Source organism: Helianthus annuus, chromosome 15, assembly GCF_002127325.2.
Source record: "Helianthus annuus cultivar XRQ/B chromosome 15, HanXRQr2.0-SUNRISE, whole genome shotgun sequence".
Classification (NCBI taxonomy): Eukaryota; Viridiplantae; Streptophyta; class Magnoliopsida; order Asterales; family Asteraceae; genus Helianthus; species Helianthus annuus.
This window is the reverse complement of record NC_035447.2, coordinates 15161821-15181847: the sequence shown is the minus strand read 5'-3', so window position 1 is coordinate 15181847 and position 20027 is coordinate 15161821. Positions and strand designations below refer to the sequence as shown.

The window sequence follows — 20027 nt, the reverse complement described above, 5'->3', positions numbered from 1 at the left end:
TATACAGTCTATATGTGATAAAAAGCCGGTCCCTTTTTTTAAACACATTACCGACAAAAGTGAAAGAACAAATGTACGAAAATTATATTTATCCTTCAATAATTTTTCCATGTTCTCCTAATAATATATCTACTCAACTTTCGTGATTTTATTTTTACAAAATGGACTATGAGCTTTTATAAAGTTGTCTTGTAGCTATCTACTTTGGTGATTTTATTTTCAGAAAAGAGATTATAAGCTTTTATAAAATTGTCTTATAATTAATTATTGAAAGTAACTTTAGAAATTAAAATTATCTTTTGTGACGTAAGTATAACTTCTAACTGAGTCAATTAAACCAGAGCAAATGATACAAGATGAATCACGAACAGATGTGTTGTATGAGAGTGTTTATGCTTGTTTCTAATATATAGAGATGGCTAAAGAAACATATTAATAATTTTTAAAATTTCATGTTAAAGTTATCAAATATGAGAGTTTTTAAACTAAATAATTTTCTAATTTTCATATTAAAGTTATCAAATATGAGATTTTTTAAACTAAAGTCATCAAATTCTTTTTACTGACCTTCCAAAAACTGATTATGTATGTTTTCTATGACTTTTTTTTCTCTTTCTTCTTCAAATGACAATCAGATTAATTGGTTATGCTTTTAATTAACCTTATTACTATAACTTTGAATGACAAAGCAAAGCACTATAAGGGTGTAAGGGGTGCTCACCTAAGAGGTGAGTCCCCTCTCTTACGCCCAACCAATCCTCGTGTGCCACGTCAACTCCCCTCTTAAACTCCCCTAACACCCTAAATTGATGGCGGCACTCCCCTCTTAGGTGACTTGGTTTTTATTAAAAAAAAAAAGAAAGAAAGAAAAGTTTTGATTGGTCCACTCATCCTCTCTCCTCCCTCTCTCCCCCCCTCTCTTCGGTGAAGCCCCACCGCTTTCCTCCCTCTCTCTACCTCACCGCCTTGATGGCGGTGTCTCCCCTAATCGGCAAAATGGTCCCCGCGTGGGTTTTCGGTGGGTGCCCTGACCACCCTAAAAAGTTTAAGAGTAAATTTCTGTTTTCGTCCCTGAGGTTTGTCCATTTTAATTAGTTTAGTTCAAAAATCTAATTTATAACAAAACTATCCCTAAGGTTTGCATTTCTTAACGCTTTTCATCCCTAAGGTTTGCATTTCTTAACGCTTTTCATCCCTAAGAATTAAATGAAAAAGTACTCTTAGAGATGAAAAACATTAAGAAATGCAAACTTCAGGGCTAGATTTGTTATAAATTAGATTTTTGGACTAAACTAGTTAAAATTGACAAACCTCAGGGATGAAAACAGAAATTGACTCAAAGTTTAATTAAAAAAGAAAATAAATATAATACATATATTATACAAAAATAATAATTAAATACGAAAATAAATATCAAATTAATCTATATTTGTATCAACAATGCTATATAATACATTTGACGAGTACACCATTATAATTTACCTCAAAATTTAAGGAATCTAAGACAAATTTTGTTACATAGGATACAAGTGCTTTATAGTATAATTTCTATTTAGATTATTTAATGAGTTAATTACATCATTAGTACTTGTGGTTTATGCAAAGTAACAACCTAAGGTACTAATAGTTTAAAATAACAATATGAGGTATTAACTTTGAATTTTGTAAGAAGCTGGGGTACTAACACTAACCTTTGTTTATTTTTAACTGATTTCAAGGGTATTTTTTTGTCCTTTTACAAATAATAATTAAATTCTGGTATACGATAGAAACTTTGAGGGTTCAATTGTGTAAATCAATTTTTTTAAAGTATTCTATAGGGACAAATATTCTACAGGGACTCTTTGTGTAATTTCTACAAAATTAAAACAAAATCTAGCCCGTTACTCTTCTCAGACTCTCTCCCTCTCTTCGTGTACCCCAAATCAAGAACACCTCGTCCCTTTACGTTCATTTGCTTACCGATGAGCTTAATCCACCGTCTCGTCTTTCATTTGATTACCGATGAGCTTAACGATGTCACCGAAATCACCACCAAATAACTTTTCATCATCATTCGCTATGTCTTTTAATTTCAAACTTGCCTCTCTGCTGAAACTTAAAGACCTCACTCAACGGCACTTGTCATCAAACGTCACTTTTGGTCCACCGGTGGGGACTCACAAACGCGCTGCCGAATCATGAACAAAACACAGTTGTTTCAATACAAAATTGGCTCCTTTACAAACCACAGCGAACACATTTATATAATCCCACAATGAGTCCCATCGTTGTTTACTCTGCTAGTTGATTTTGTTATTAAAAACCAGCAACAACCCAACTCCACTTTCTGCAAATTTCAACAATTTGAACAACAAATTGGAGATTTTAAGGATAATTTTACATTAACTTATCTTGTTTGGTGACAATTATTACTAATCTTGATGTTTCTGGAAAAATTGTTTGTGGGTTATTTGAATTGGGTGGAAAAGATTTTCAAGATTTATTGTTTGGTGAATCAAGTTTTTGTTTTTCTAGAGGAAAAATATTTATTTTTTATGTTTCCTGTTGGTTACGAAGGTGTGAAAAGATGGAATGCTACATTTACTCATATGTATATATTTGCATTTTACACGAATGGTCCTCTAATTAAATCAATAAATTACATAAATAGTCCTTGAGGTTATAAAGGTCCTTTTGGTCTTTTTATAAAAACTTAACAAAAAAAAAACTAACATTTGTTAGTCTTAGTACCCAAGGTTGTTATAAAATTAAGAGTTAAATGCTTGGTTGGTCCCTGTGGTTTTCAAAAATTGCAGATTTGGTCCCAATGGTTTACTAATTACACGCGTGGTCCCTGTGGTTTTCAAAAATGCACTCGGTTGGTCCCTAGCCCTAACATCAGTTAAATTTCTCAGTTAAGTCCATGTTAAATGACCAAAATACCCTTGCTTATTAACTCTCTTTATAATCTGCATCATCTTTATAATCATGCACATCATCTTCTCCATCCTTTCTCTGCTTTTCTATGGAGAAACCCTAACTCACCACACAAAACTTCATGTCTCTTCCTCAGCTCCGGTGACCAGAGATTCCGATGGCTGGTTATGCTCCGGAAACTACACCCTGCATCCCCTTCATCTCTCTATGCCTTGTCTCTCTCGGTGAGCAGGTGAAGCCGCACCCCATACCCCTCGAAAACCAAGATAGCCGCCGTGTGCGGCGGCGGGATCAGAGAAAAGGGAGCAGAGAGAGGAGATGATGATGAGTTTCTAATTGTCTGAGTGAATCGGTGGTTGAGATATACCAAGTCTTGGCAGATCTGAGCCTCTAATTGTCTGTACCTATTGTTTCTAATTGTCTGAGTGAATCGGTGAGTGAATAAAAGGGGCGATGATGATGAGTTTCTAATTGTCTGAGCCTCTAATTGTCTGTACCGATTGTTTCTAATTGTCTGTACCAAATCTGAATGATGAGTTTCTAATTGTCTGAGTGAATCCGTGAGTGAATAAAAGGGGCGATGATGATGATGAGTTTCTAATAAAAGGGGCGATGATGATGAGTTTCTAATTGCCTGTACCGATAGTTTTTTTTACAGATCTGAGCCTCATTCTATTCAACGAAATTGCTTTTATTTATTCACAGAATTGAGTCTTGGAACTATCATTCAATTGATTTAGGCTGAATTTTTGATTGGAACTGTCATGTGGTTTTTATTTATTTATGAGTTAAATCCTTCGTTGACATCTTTTGGCTCTGGCTGATGAAGATGATGATGGTGTGGGTTTGTGATGAAGATGATGATGGTGATGAAGATGATGCAGATGATGATGGAGATGAAGATGATGATGAAGATGATGATGGAGATGAAGATGAAGACGATGATGGTGATGAAGATGATGCAGTGGGTTTTGTTAATAAACAAGGGTATTTTGGTCATTTAACATGGACTTAACTGAGAAATTTAACTGAAGTTAGGGTTGGGAACCAACCGAGTGCATTTTTGAAAACCACAGGGACCACGCGTGTAATTAGTAAACCATTAGGACCAAGTCTGCAATTTTTGCAAACCACAGGGATCAACCAAGCATTTAACTCTAAAATTAAAGATAATACCTCAAATTGTTATTTTAAACTATTAGTACCTTAAGTTGTTACTTTGCATAAACCACAGAGACTAACGATGTAATTAACTCTTATTTAATTCACTACATAAGGTAAGCTAAATCTACTTCTTATTTTTCGTACACGCCCTCTAGAAAATCAATTTAAAACTTGTTATATTCACCCCTTTGAAATATCATTATTTTAAAAAGTTATCTTTTTCACAAGAAAAAAGTTTCAAGAATCTTTACGTGAAAAAAATTGTTTTTTGAAAAAAATAATTAAAAATACATTTTTTAAATAAGAAAGAAACTTGGTTAAACAATAAAAAAGACCTTCTCTGAAAATCCTAAAAAAATAAGAAATAGAGTAAATAGCCATTTTAGTCCCTGAGTTTTGTCCAAAGTTGCCAGTTTAGTCCAAATAGTTTTTTTTGTGCATCTGGGTCTCTGATTTTTACATTTTGTTGCCATTTTGATCACTTTGCCTAACTCCATCCAAAAACTCCATCTTTAACCAGGGGTATTTTGGGGATTTTCATTTTAAATGTTTTTAATTGCCATTTTGATCCAATTCCAAAAAATCAAAAAAATTCCAAAAAATCAAAAAAATTCCAAAAAATAATAAAAATTCTAAAAAATCATAAAAATTCTAAAAAATCCAAAAAATTCTAAAAAAATCCAAAAAATCCGTTTTGGCGCGAACCGTTTCGAAGCTGAACCGTTTCGACGCGAACCGTTTCGACCCGTACCGTTTCGACCCGTACCGTTTCGAAGCCGAACCGTTTCAAGCCGAACCGTTTCGACCCGTACCGTTTCGAACCGAACCGTTTCAACCCGTACCGTTTCGAACCGAACCGTGCCGTATCGAACCGAACCGTTTCGAGCTGAACCGCTTCGAACCCGAACCGTTTCGAGCTGAACCGTTTCGACGCGAACCGTTTCGACCCGTACCGTTTCGAAGCCGAACCGTTTCGACCCGTACCGTTTCGACCCGAACCGTGCCGTATCGAACCGAACCGTTTCGAGCTGAACCGTTTCGAACCCGAACCGTTTCGACCCGTACCGTTTCGAAGCCGAACCGTTTCGACCCGTACCGTTTCGAACCCGAACCGTTTCGACCCGTACCGTTTCGAAGCCGAACCGTTTCGACCCGTACCGTTTCGAACCGAACCGTGCCGTTTCGACCCGTACCGTTTCGAACCGAACCGTTTCGACCCGTACGGGTCGAAACGGCACGGTTCGATACGGCATGGTTCGGTTCGAAACGGCTCGGTTCGAAACGGCTCTGTTCGATACGGCACGGTTCGGTTCGAAACGGTTCGGCTTCGAAACGGTTCAGCTCGAAACGGTTCGGGTTCGAAACGGTTCAGCTCGAAACGGTTCGGTTCGATATGGCACGGTTCGGTTCGAAACGGTACGGGTCGAAACGGTTCGGCTTGAAACGGTTCGGCTTGAAACGGTACGGGTCGAAACGGTTCGGGTTGAAACGGTTCAGCTTCGAAACGGTACGGGTCGAAACGGTTCGCGCCAAAATGGATTTTTTGGATTTTTTAGAATTTTTTGGATTTTTTAGAATTTTTATGATTTTTTAGAATTTTATTATTTTTGGAATTTTTTGGATTTTTTTTTATTTTTTGAATTGGATCAAAATGGCAATTAAAAACATTTAAAATGAAAATCCCCAAAATACCCCTGGTTAAAGATGGAGTTTTTGGATGGAGTTAGGCGAAGTGATCAAAATGGCAACAAAATGTAAAAGTCAGGGACCCAGATGCACAAAAAAACCTATTTGGACTAAACTGACAAATTTGGACAAAACTTAGGGACTAAAATGGCAATTTACTCTAAGAAATATTACTTTTACTTATATTCTCACATGGTTAAAATAAACGGAATCCGGTTTCTCGAATTCGATTTCAGTTTCAAAAGTTTTAAAATTCAATTAACCAGTATATGGAAAACTCAAGAAACTCGGGGGTTATAAGAAATAAAAAATTGTAGTCTTTGAAAATAACTCACCAGAACCCTAGTACCTGTTGGATTTCATGCTTGAAGGTGCTGTTAGACCACCACTACAACCCAGACGGAGTTTGAATCCTCTGCCACCGCTAGATCTGAACTCATTGCCCGAAAACATACATGAGCACAAGCCTACCTCCGATCTTCATCCATATGCTGTTGCCGTCAGCAGACTCGTTTATGAAATTGACACCTAAGCAAAGTGATGTCATGCTCTAGTGTCATTTACTAGATAAGTAAGATAGATGTCTTTAAACAATAATCATGTAACCTTTTAAAACGATAAACAAAAGTTGTTTTTAATAGGGATGAGATCGGTATGATACCGGTATCGTACCGGTACCGATACCGTAAATACCGTTACCGAAATTGAGGAAATGTGGATACCGATTACCGTACCGTATTTGTAGTGAGCAGTGGCAGACTCATAAATTTTTTGCTAGGGTTGCGGATGAGGCGTTCAACCATATTTTCAAGGGGTGCGGTCGGGTTTTTTTGCCTAAAATATACACTAAATTTTTTTCTTCAAGTGGTGCGGCCGCCCACCCTGACCAAAGACTAGGTCCGCCCATGCAAGTGAGCTAGCTCAACACTAGTTTTTTTCTTATTTTTTTAAATCCCTAACACAGTCTTGCAACATGTTTACTCAAGGCCAACCCGCCCAACGCGCACTTTCTATACTAGTTTTGAACAAATATCAAACACACCCCCTAATTAAAGCTCGGTCCCTAACTTTAAGAAAATAATCTAGAAGGGTATACTAGCAATTAGTACAAGACTAAGATTAAGCATGTAACTTTCATAAAAACAAATAAAATGATTATTAACTTTGAGTTAATTACTGTTTTCGTCCCTGTGGTTTGTCAAAAATCACTACTTCAGTCCATTAGTTTAAAAATTGCGATTTCAGTCCTTGTGGTTTCACTTTCGTAACCATTTCAGTCCACCTCGTAACCATTTCAGTCCCTGTACTTAACAGAATTATGGATTGAAATGGTTACGAAAGTGAAACCACGGGGACTGAAATGGTTACGAAAGTAAAACCACAGGGACTGAAATCGCAATTTTTAAACTAATGGACTGAAATAGTGATTTTTGACAAACCACAGGGACGAAAACAGTAATTAACTCATTAACTTTTTAAAAAGCAAGGAGATTCATTCCACCCAGTAATCGTTTTAAATATATTCACATTAAACTCATCGTCAAGTTGGCAGTTCAAATTCATATAAACAATACGACGAAGTATCTGACGACGTTTCGGCTTCGACAATTGATCGAGATATATATTTATATTTCAGATTACACTCTTCACTCGTTTGTCAATCTCAAAAACACAGTTTAATTCAATCAGGTACTGTACATCTTTCATGATCATTCTATATGTTTTCCCACTTCATTTGCTGCTCAACCGTTTAAATATATGAAAATGAATTAAAAATTTGTGGAATCATCCGCATGTTGCGGCGGGTTACTTTTTTACATGGAAACGTAGATAAAAAAATGTGGAATAGTTACGTCGTAACTTTAAAAATCGTTATTTACGATCATGTAAAACCATCGTCACCTATCCGAATTTATTTAGAAAATACACAGAGTTGAAAGAGAAAAAAAAAAAAAACAAAATAAGACTTTTTTCATAAAAAAATGGAACACACAAAACAAAACTAATTGTAGATTGAATAATATTTTAAGAAATTAACATAAATAAGCATTTTTAAATTACTAGATTTAAGAAATAACTACGATTCCCATTTTGTTTTAATTTAACACAAAATTAGTCAATTAATGTCATTTGCATTTAATGCATAGGTAACAAACATAAAGAAAAAAAATCAATTAGAAAATGAAGTTATCAAGATTAGAACCCAAAGCCTACTTGCTAATAAAGTGACATAAGAACCACCACCAAACCACGAGCCTCATCTTGTCAATTTCCAATTCAGTAGTTATATATTCTAAGTTCTATAGCTTTACTTAAAAAAAATTTTTTTTTTGGACCCTTGGAGGGTTTGGGCCCTGAGCCGTCGCTGTTGGTTCAGGCCCTCAAGATCACTCACTATACACACTCAAATAATACTATCTAATATATATGTGTAACTGAACTTGAAGAAAGAAAACGAAGTGGGAAAACTGATTACTATATTCATTAACCATAGGGCTATAAATAGCCTTACACACATACTGGAACCATGCGAATAATAAATTAAAACTGAGTCAACCTAAATAATCGTGCACTTCAACAAACTTCCCAACGTTCACATGCTCTAAAGAGTCGGTCAACCTTTTGGACTCCTTCTCTCACGTGCAGAAATACTTCAAGCCCATTTCTCATTTTTGCTTGACCCATTAGCCAACTTAACTTCATAAATAAATAAACCACAAATAAACAACTGACCCAGTTGATTATTCGACCCGTACTCGACTCGAAATAACCCGCAACATCAAGATTAATTCCAACAGTCGCCCACCCTGCGCCCCCTCCGGGCCGCCCTTGATGTACATAGTTATCTAGTTTGTCACTGACTTATTAGTTGTTTGAATAAATTAGGTTCTGGTAGGGTTTGATTGAATTTATGTGTTTTCACGCCTTATTTACTAATGTGTTGTCTAAATTTATTTGTGTGTATGTCTGTATGTGTGTGTGGATAGTTATCTGGAATGTCTTGTACTGGGATTAGTTGTTTGAATAAGTTAGGTGCTGGTAGGGTTTGAATTTGAATAGATAGTATAGTACATGTTACACGTCTTGATCATGATCGCTCTATGTATTTTTGCGCTTTATTTGCTATTGAATCGGGTAAATTTCTGTATGTATGTATATGGATAGTTATCTAGAATGTCATGAACTGATTAGCTCTTTGAATAAATTAGGTGTTGGTAGGGTTTGATTTAGAGTACATAGTATATTACATGTTAACATCTTGATCGTGATCATTCTATGTGTTTTCGCACCTTATTTGCTACTGAATCGACTAAATATCTCTGTATGTATATATGTATATGGATGGTTATTTTGAATGTGTATGAACTGATTAGCTGTTTGAATAAGTTAGGTGCAGGTAGGGTTTGATTTTGAGAGAATTTAGAGATGAGTGTGATAGGGTTTGATATTGGGAATGAGAGTTGTGTTATTGCCGCTGCAAAGCGTGGTGGTGTTGATGTGTTGTTGAATAATGAGACGAAGCGTGAGACGCCTGCTGTGGTATCGTTTGGTGAGAAGCAAAGGTTTTTCGGTGCTGCAGGGGCTGCATTTGCTATGGCTAATCTGAAATCAACGATTTCTCAGATTAAGAGGTTGATTGGAAAAGTGTATAAGGAGGTTGAGGAAGAGCTTAAGCTGTTGCCGTTCATGACTAGTGAGGGCCCTCGTGGTGGTATTTTGATCGAGTTGGAGTACTTGAAAAAGAAAAGGACTTTTACGGCAATGGAGATTTTGGGGATGTTGTTCAAACATTTGAAACAAATGACGGAGAAGAATATTGAATCCAGTGTTGTGGACTGTGTAATTGGGATCCCGTCATATTTTTCAGACTTGCAAAGGCGTTTGTACCTTGATGCTGCACAGATTGCTGGTTTAACACCTTTGATGTTGATGCATGATGGTACTGCCATTGCGATAGGCTATGGTATGTACAAGACTAATTTCTCTAATTGGGGACCAACGTATGTTATGTTTATCGACAATGGGCACTGTGACACTCAAGTGAGGGTTGCAGCTTTTGAACAAGGGAGAATGAAAATAATGTCCTATTCTTTTGATCAAAACTTGGGAGGTAGATATTTTGATGAAGTTTTATTCAAGATTTTGTAGCATAATTCAATGAAAAATACAATATCGATGTTTATTCCAATGCGCGTGCTTCCATAAGGCTTAGGGCATTATGTGATAAGGTGAAGAAAGTTCTGAGTGCCAATACGGAAGCACCACTTAGTATCGAGTGTCTGATCGGGGATACAGATGTGAGAGGACTCATAACCAGAGACGAGTTTGAGAATCTGTTGTCAAAGTTGTTAGAAAGGGTTACTGTTCCTTGCAGGACGGCTTTAAAGGACTCTGGCTTAAGTGCTGATGAGTTATATACTATTGAGCTTGTCGGTTCTGGGTCTCGCATACCAGCTATAACGAGAATATTAACTTCTTTTTTTAGGAAAGAACCAACGAGAACACTAAATGCTAGCGAATGTGTTGCTAGAGGATGTGCTCTTCTTTGTGCAATGCTTAGCCCAACACTCATAGTTCGTGACTATAAGGTCTTTCTCTAATGCTCTACTGCACACCTTTCTTTGCTTTAATATGTATATTATGTTGTTAAAGGCTTATATTATGTTTTCTTATTGTTTGCAGATTAGGGAGTCATTTCCATACTCGATAGTAATTCCTTCACCACAAGGAGAATGTATGGTCTTTCCAAAAGGCAGTCAATTTCCAAACCAGAATTTGTTGAACCATACCGGAAGCCCTCAATTTTATCTTCAAGTCGCATACATTAAAGAGAGGGATTTCCCTGCAGGAATATCACATATAGTTGGTCATTTCGGGGTAAGAATATTGTATGTTTTTTAGGCATTTGTGCTTACACTTTCTATACTTTACCCATACTTAATTTGATATAATTGTTAATTGTTCTTACAGATCGGTCCATCTGAAACCTCTGACTCGGAGAAAGTGGAGGTCCAGTTTAAAGTGAAGCTTAATGGCCATGGAATTGTTGAAATAAATTCTGTGACAGTAAGCATTGCATATTAATTATTACACCAATATAGAACATGGGTTAATTAATAGCACCTTATCCTTAATTGTGTTTGTGGCTTTAGATCTTAGAAGATAAACTCCATAAAACATGGAAGATGATGGTGATGGGCAACACTAAGACATTGAACCTTCCAACTTCTGAGAATTTAGATGTCTCAACAACAAACGATGAGCTACATGAAGCTAAAGAGAAAGAAAAGAAGTCGACAAAACAAGATATAAAGGTGGAGGAAACCAAGGACCAAAGAAACACGCTCGAGTCTTTTGTCTATGACACTCGTAGCAAGGTACTTATTTATTGGAATAACCACTTGAGAAGTTAAAGTTGCCATTTGATTTTTCGAGTTGCATAATAACATGACAGAAGTTGTGCAATTTAGCTTTCTGGTGCCTGCTGGAGCTTTGCCACAGATTCAGAGAAGGAGGTACTCACTAGCAATCTACAAGAAACCGAAGACTGGCTGTATGAAGACAGTGATGATGAATCTGAAAAAGATTATACTGTAAAACTCAAAGATCTTAAAAAGGTGTCTATGAAAATGCTACGTTTAAGCTTCTAAACTCTTTGTGTAACATCATGCATGAAAACGTCTCATATCGTTTGTTTTTGCAGTTATTAGAACCAATTGAAAATAGATACATGGAAGAAAATGCTCTAGCAAAAGCAACAGAAACTCTACAAATTTGCATTGCAAGATATCGTTCGCATTCTGATTCACTGCCAGCTGACACGAAAGATAACCTATAGTTTAGTTCTTTTGTTCTTACGTTACTATCTAGTCACAAAGTAACTTACACTCTTTCATGCAGGTTAAAAATGTATGCACTGAAGCTCAGCAATGGCTTATGGATCCCTCTCAAAAGCAATTATCTCCAAAGACCCTGTTAACCGAAATCAATTATGCTATAATAACTGTCGAGAGGTTAGTTTTAATAGAATCTTCTCTCATATAGGATTGACCATCTATGATATCAATTAATGTTAACTGAATCATCTACAACTCAAGTAAATTTTCGGTTGAGCATAAGCATGATGATTAGCTTGAATAGGAATTCAACTTAATCTCACTAAGTTCCATAGAAATCTTTGTCAGGCTTTATGAAATCTAGTAAAAAGACTTTCATAAAAAAACTTATCTTTCGTCATTTTCACCATCCTATATAATACGAATTGTGCAAAACCGCTTTTAGTTGATAATTATTTTTTGGATAACTGTGAGAACCTTTTCCTGGAGACTCACGGGGTCCACCAATACCCTACTAACATGTAGGACTAGATAAAAAGCAATTTACACTGGACGCTGGATTTGTTAGCTGATAACTTGCGTCTTTAGACCATGTGTAGTGGTACACATGAATAATGCCCCCACCCAGGGGCGTTGTGCGCCATGTGGTAGTCCAGTCTGCAATGGGGGCATTATGGGGCGTTTTTCTAAAATGGTTGTAGTGAGGATGTGGGCATTGTGGGGCATTATGTTAAAAAAGGGTGTAAATAAAATTAAATAAAAAAACATCAAAAAAAATATAATGGACAAACCTGTAAACACTACCTGTGATTGGCCAAAAGAAATGAAGAAAGGCGTGGAAAAAAGAACGCTCTGGGCAATTTTTTTTTTTTGTAAAAAAACGCCCAGGGGGCAGTCATCGGGCGTGGGGGCGTTATTTTGGGGAAAAACGCCCAAACCCCCCCCCCCCCCCCCCCAACTACGGGTGGTCTTAGAGTCTACAAATCGTCTGATTTTCTTATAACTTTCTACTTATGCTATCATTCTTTTTACAGGGAATGCCAAAGCATAACCAGGTCCAAATCTTCATCCTCAAGGCATGAGAAACCTGTGGACTCTGAAAATGCAATGGCGAAAGCAATAAAACCTCTGCAAGCTTGTATTGCAAACTGTTACTCGCTTGCCGAGTCACTGCCAGATGACAAGAAAGAAAAGGTATAATTTAGCTCTTTTGTTCATTCGTTACTACTTAATGCGTGGAAATGATTACTCCCTACATCCATAAAACCAAATTGGTAGTGTTTTCTTGATGTACAATTTATATTGTATTCTGTTTTTTCGCCCAATCTTCTTTAATCGCGCTAGTTGTGTGCCTGTTGTACTAAAACCTTCATTTAAGATATCAGTTATCCTCTGTCAAAGGAACTCACGCTTTCTTGCAGATCATAGATGTATGTATTCAAGCTGAGAAGTGGCTTAACGGTCGCTCCCAAAATCATGCATCTCCAAAGACCTTGTCAACTGACATTAATCGTGCTATAGAACTGTTGAGAGGTTAGTTATAATCGATTTTTTTTGTTTGTGCTTTAGCTGATAACATGTTTTTAAAAACTGCAATTATCAGCTTTTCTCATTATGTGCTACTTATGCTTTCATTTTCTTCAGCAAGTGCGAAAAGATAATCAGTTCCAAACCCTCAACCCCAAAACAAGAGGAGCCCAGGGACTCAGACCAAAGGGACCAGCCCGTTGACTTAGACCAAAGGGGCCAACCCAGGGACATGGACCAAACTGATCAACCTGCTGACTCAGACCAACGGGAGGAACCAAAGACACGGACCAAAGGGACACATATAATGAAAGCCAAGTCCAGAAATAAATCTTTTTAGGTTGGAGTCAAGCATACAATATTCAGGTTATATTTCAGCTGTTAAGTTTGCCTACTAAGCTATGGTCCATGCTACCTAATGCTTTTATGATCTTTAATATATTATGTATTCTCTATATGCTTCTTGATAAGTTTGAACCTTTTTCATGTTTATCATTTCCTTATCTTTTTCCAACTCAAGTTGCATATTCGGTAAATTTCTCATGATTTATTGGTAACATTGTCACATAAATTACAAAATATGATTCAGCCATTGATGTGCATGAATGATTGTATCCAAATCCATATGATCTGGTCCATTGACTAATCGAGATACTGACTTTGACTTCTTTTCATTCCTTCAAAAGGGTTTCTTTGTTTGCTTCCCACTTATCCATACGTTTGTTAGTTTTTTCAACCTGGTTTTTACAATATTCTCCCAAAAATTAGTTGTCTTCTGAAAAACACAAAACTTTAAAACTTCTGAATCCCCCCCCCCCCCCCCAAAAAAAAAAAAAATAAACAGTTACAATACCTCTTTATTCCAGTCTGTACGAAATGTTGACCATAGTAAAATGAAGGTTTGCATCCCGGTTCCTCCGATCATTCCCGACCATATTCCCTATTAAGATACAACGAATCGTATGTCAGTTTTTGAAGATACATTAATCATATGGTTTATGAATGGTACCTTAACTCCGAGTTTGAAATGGAAGCCGAGAAGAAACCCGAGGGGGATGCCTACTATGTAATAGCATCCGACGTTCACGTATGCCACATAAGCTTGCCATCCACACCCGACAGCCACACCTTTGATTCATCCATCATGTCAATATTCATAGGTTGACACATGCATGATCATGCAAATAATCACATCACACGTGTACGTTTATATACCTGATAAAACGGGTTGTATGCCATTAAGAATGATGGTGATGGCCAATAGCGGGCAAAGATCAGAAACTGCATTTGCAACGGTTTCACCACCAGTGAATGCGTAGCTAATAACATGTCGCGCTGACAAAACAATCATTGCTTCGACTAGCGCAATGAGAAATGAGACCGTAGTAACTGTTAACACCGAAAAGGCTGCGGCTTTAGGGTTTCCTGCTCCAAGCTCGTTTCCAACCCTAACACTGTTTAAAAACATATATGTCAAATCTCACTATCAAGCAGATGACTTTCACTGACAGACGAAAGTGGTTCTCAACAGTAATTCGTCGGTGATAATCCGTTAGTAAACTAGGTGTGGGTAACACATTTTCTAACAAAGAATTTAGTTTTCCAAATTTTTATTATTTCTACGTGGGATCTGTCAGTAAGTAACTAACGATAAATGTCGGTTGTCGGGTGATACTCAGTCTTTTAGTAGTGTGTGTTTGCATGAGAAAACTCACCTAGCAGCTGCGTTGAACCCAACTGAGACCATGAATAACAGCCCATTGACACCCATGCTACATAAATTTGTTACAAAATAATATGTTAAATAAAACCTTCAATGCAATAATAATAAATATAAAAGAAAATGTTCGTCTTGGAACGGGAATTCATACACACCTGATCGAAGGCCTTTTGACGAAATAAAGATGATTGATATTTGATTTAAACTAATGCAAATTTTACAGGTCTGCCTATTTAACAGGGTCTACATATTTGCACACCAACATGGCTATTTGCACACCAAACCCTATCTGTACCTACGCTGCGTATATGGTTACACCTAGATGCTGCGTATAAGTTGCATAGAATTCAGAGCCTGCCTAGCAATCATTGGCACAGACAACCAGAGTTTATATACGATGCGTCTATACGCAATGTCTATAACCCATCAGAATTTTGTATTGTTATTTTGATGTATTTATGGTATAAATTCTCACCTAGTTCCAACGTTAAATCGCTTAAAATATATAACCGTTAATGTTATACCATTAATATTATATACCGTTAATTTTTTTTTGAAAAACGTATATACGGTTCGAATATATTATATTGTTATCGTTTAACTTAAATTATTATACCACGTCTAGTGCGGTTCGAATGCTATTAACGTTTAAATATCATACCATTTTAATTATTTTTAAATACTTGTGTACGGTTCGAATAGCATTCGAACCGCACTAGACGTGGTATAATAATTTAATTTAAACGATAACAATATAATATATTCGAACCGTATATACGTTTTTCAAAAAAAAATTAACGGTATATAATATTAATGGTATAACATTAACGGTTATATATTTTAAGCGATTTAACGTTGGAACCGGGTGAGAATTTATACCACAAATACATCAAAATAACAAAACAAAATTCTGATGGCTTATATGCGCTGCGTATAGCTCTATACGCAGCGTATATAAACCCTGGTTGTTTGTGCCAATGATTGTTCGGTAGACTCTGAATTCTATGCAACTTATACGTTGCATATAGCTCTATAGGCAGCGTATAGGTGTAACCCTATACGCAGCGTATATAAACCTAAGTATGCAAATAGGCCTTGGTGTGTGAATAGGCCTTTAATAATGTCCCATAACTAAAGTAACAAGACAAAACATGATAAAGATTAAAGATGATACTGACACATACCAGACCGAAAGTGCATCCAATGCTAGCTCAGGGTTCTCGAGCAACCCTGCAATCAACACCAAGATCTGAAAATACCATGACTCCAAACATAACATCACCGCGGACCCACTCGACAACTTTACAAACTCCCATAGCCCACCGAACGCCATCGAGTTGAACCCGGTCCATGTGGCCTTGCATCTATGGCTCATCAAGATGTAAACAAACTGACCAACAACTATAATCCACCATGACAAACTTAGGGTCAAAGAAGCACCTAGCAAGCCCAACCCTAACTTGTACAGCATGATCCAAGAAAGTACCAAGTGCACAAGTAGTGTTCCAGCAGATATATAAGCACTTGGAGCCACAATACTTTGAGCTTGAAGGAACTTTTGTATTGGAAAGTTGATAGCATACGCGAATACTTGAGGAATGAGACCATACACAAATAATGATGCGGCCGATGCCATTGATGGCGATTGGCCAAGTGAAATTAAAATTGGTTTAGAAAATACGTAAATCATAGTGATCGGGATGGCTGTTACTAAGAGAACAATTGCGGATCTTTGGAGGTATACTCCAAGCATGTCGTATTTTCGTGCCCCAAATGCTTGACCGCATAGCGTCTCCACTGCGCTCCCCATTCCGAGCTGGAATCACAAATGTATAATTATATAAGCGTTGTTTCAAATAAATCTTTTTATTTGTCTACATGGTTTTACAAATTTTAAAAGTGTTCGTAGGTGGTTTTTGATTTAATGTTGGTTTCTAGGCAATCAACTACTTCAATAAGCTGACTCTAGTCAATGGTTATGCATCCGCAGACCACAATTGAATGTTTTACTAGATTCAGTAACAGAACTAGAACTTTTTACTCGGGATTCATCATATAATTTTCTTCTTTACCGGTTACAACTAGAACGTCCAACTCATGTTTCTCGTAAAAGAAAATTCGGATTTTATATATAAGATTCCAACAAATTCTGATGAACACTTACGCCCCTGACTAGATTAGTGATATCAAGAATTCGGAAACTCACCATAAGGCCATATGCAAAGAGTTGGATCCCTTGGTTACCGAGGGAGGCAGCCGCAAGTTCGAGGTTTCCAAGATGGCCAGAAAAGATTCTGGTGGAGATAGACATGGCGTTGTTGATCAAGTAAACCATCACCGCGGGTGCAGCCAGCTTATACAGTAGATTAAGCTCAATCCTGGACGCCGATGCAAGCCGCTTGATCAATGGTGTGTTGGTATCGTTAAGCACCCTCTCCAGCTCCACACAACCGCCATGGCTGGCGGCAGATTGATCAGAAGTTGAGCAATATTGAACAGGTTCTAAGAGAGGATGATGAACTTCATTTGTTTGAGAGTCCATTTTTATGCAAATAGATGGCTGGCTTTCACATTATATATAGAAAAGCAAACGTTTGTATGTTTTGTGTTGGTATTTCTTTTATTTATTTTTTCTTAAATAACAAGTATATTATTTTTGCTTAAATAATCATGCTTTACTTTGATGATATCATAAGAAAATATTTTATTCATAAATGAAAATCTTTAAACTCTTTCCATGTGATAAGAAAATATATTTTATTAATAAATGAAAATCTTTAAACTCTTTTCCATGTGATAAGAAAATATATATATTTTATTAATAAATGAAAATCTTTAAACTCTTTCCATGTTTTCTTCAAGAGGAATCTACATTTAAGAGGAAAAATTATGAGGAAAAAGGTAAATAACCAATTCACTCGATCTACTTTTTAAGAGAGAAAAAATCGTATTAATGTCAAAACATGTAGGCATACATAATTTCATATCAAGTATGATATTTAAAGTTTATATTTTTTAATGATTAGTTTATTTTTCTTATTACTTTAGAACCGCGTCAATGTGGTTTGAACACTTACTATTTGATTGACAAGAATTCAACAATGTTGTTAGGCAAATATTGCCTTTGTTTTAATTTCAATTACTAACTCAAAAACACTTTTGTTATGGTCACGTTAATGCATTTTACATGCGCTATGCATTTTACATATGCTATGCATTTTACATGCGCTAAGACAGATGTGTACAAAAAACAGTTAGATAAAATCCCGATGTAAAGAATAATATATTGTGTGATACAGTGAAACTTCTACCTTTATAAGATACAAATTTTACATGCGCTAAGGCTCATGGGTACAGAATAATGACATCTTAGCGCCACGTCAACACCTTTCTTCCGGTAACACGGAAGCAATCGAATAAAGCCCTCTCCTCCATTCTCCAATCATTACTCAATTATTTATTTAATCTTAATTTCAATTTAATCAGTGGGACCCCTTTTCTTCCCTTTCGTTATTCATCACTATTTTCCTCGCGAATCTCTGATGGCAACCCTTAGTGGCGCCGTGGAAATGGGAGATGGGAGCGTTATGACCTTTTAAGGTTGAGGTGGAAGGGGCGCTAGCCCATACCCACCAGCCTAAGCAATACAAATCAAGTAGGGTCAAAGTAATGCCATTGAGACTTTGCCCTAGTAGTAAAGGATAACCCTCTAAGTGTTTAGATAGGAGGAGGTCATGAATTCAATACTCAGAGAATATAACATTTAGCCGCTAGTAACATAGGGTCAAAGTTAAATGCCAATGAGGTAGTGGTGGAGTGGTTGGGGAAACACTTGGTGTTCCTTGTGACCCAGGTTCGACTCCCACTCTCCCCATTATTTTATGTGGCATCCAGGTGGAGGGCGAATACGGGTGGTGCCGGTTCGTCTTGGATGAGAGGCGAGGTTTTACCAATTGTTCCACTGTCGTGCCTTCGTGCGGGGGGAGGTCCGGTTTCCACGCATCAGGGAGAGCAAGGGGCTGGCGGCGGTCGAGTAGTCGACCTTGACCACATCGCCCAGTGTCATGGTGGTTGACACGTCGTTCCTTCCCGTTAAAAAAAGTTAAAATTAAATGGGGTCAAGTTAATAACTACACATTAAAAGTGATGGAAATATGATATTCCATAAACTAGACAAAATTGATGAGTTAGGTAATTCTTTTAATTACTTTTATTAATTCGCTATTTATGTATTTTGCATAATTTAAACCTCTTATATTTTGGATACAAGGGAGGCATCTTATCGAGAGAGTATCCGTTGATAACTAATGAGTTAGGTAGTGACGAAGAAAGGCAAGAAATGGATACCTTGAACAAGCGTTTACAACAACAAAATTTGTCATAGAATGGAGATGTTTGGATCTGGAAGAATCACGAGCACCAAGAGTTCAGCATGAAGAATGTTAAGTCCTCATTAAGTCAAAGTTTAGACATTAGTTCATCACCATGCACTTTTATTTGGAACAACTGGGTAACAACCAAGAGTATAATGTTCGTGTGGAGAGCGATAGAAGAAAAAATTCCATCAGCAGTGGCATTAAGAAGTAAAGGGATGAATCAGCTTTAGGTAACTTGCAAAACGTGTGGTGCGGCAGAAGAGACGGCATGTCATATACTACTCAGCTGTAACTTTGCAAGAAGGATCTGGGAAGCCGTAACAAACTGGTTGAAAATTCCGATGGCAAACGCCGACGGGAGCATAGCAGAGCTATTGCAGGAGATAAGCGAAATTCAGAGGAGCCGGAAGATAAGGAAAGTACGCGGTTGTAGTCCAAACCATGTGGATATTATGGAAGATCAGAAACGAAAAGGTTTTTTCGGGAAGACAAGGTGTGATTCAGACGACCATAGAAGAAATAAAGGAAACCTCTTTTCAAGGTGTGAAACTGAGATCAAAATATCAAACGATAACCAGACAGGATTGGTGGGATTTTAACGTAGTTATGTAACCGGTCATATTGTTCTCTTTCTTTCTGTTTTTCTTGTAATATGTATGATGTCCAGCTCCTGGCTGAGAACTTTTGTTTTGTTCGGTTTTGGTTTTAATGAAAGGTTTCGTTGGCTATTAAAAAAAAAAAAAAACTAATGAGTTAGGTAAATAATAAAGCAATAATCAAATTGATATAATTTAATAA

At 36.9% G+C, this 20027-nt stretch overlaps 1 protein-coding gene and 1 pseudogene across 2 annotated transcripts in view; one reads left to right on the top strand and one right to left on the bottom strand.

Moving 5' to 3' along the window:
* Window positions 1-17412, bottom strand: part of LOC110910842 (protein DETOXIFICATION 40) — a 61423-nt gene extending 44011 nt beyond the window's left edge. Inside the window, exons 1-7 of one of the 2 annotated variants that reach the window (XM_022155425.2) lie at window positions 17060-17398; window positions 16038-16669; window positions 14849-14905; window positions 14349-14587; window positions 14143-14261; window positions 13987-14073; window positions 13630-13870 (exon numbers count right to left, since the gene is read on the bottom strand). In XM_022155425.2, coding sequence (XP_022011117.1) covers window positions 13805-13870; window positions 13987-14073; window positions 14143-14261; window positions 14349-14587; window positions 14849-14905; window positions 16038-16669; window positions 17060-17395 — 1536 coding nt within the window. In that variant the 5' untranslated portion in view covers window positions 17396-17398 and the 3' untranslated portion in view covers window positions 13630-13804. Of the gene's footprint in view, window positions 1-13629; window positions 13871-13986; window positions 14074-14142; window positions 14262-14348; window positions 14588-14848; window positions 14906-16037; window positions 16670-17059 lie in introns of those variants that run through there. The other variant, XM_035984198.1, reaches the window with a different exon arrangement.
* Window positions 9196-11759, top strand: LOC110913346 (annotated as a pseudogene).
* Window positions 17413-20027: the final 2615 nt, after the last annotated feature.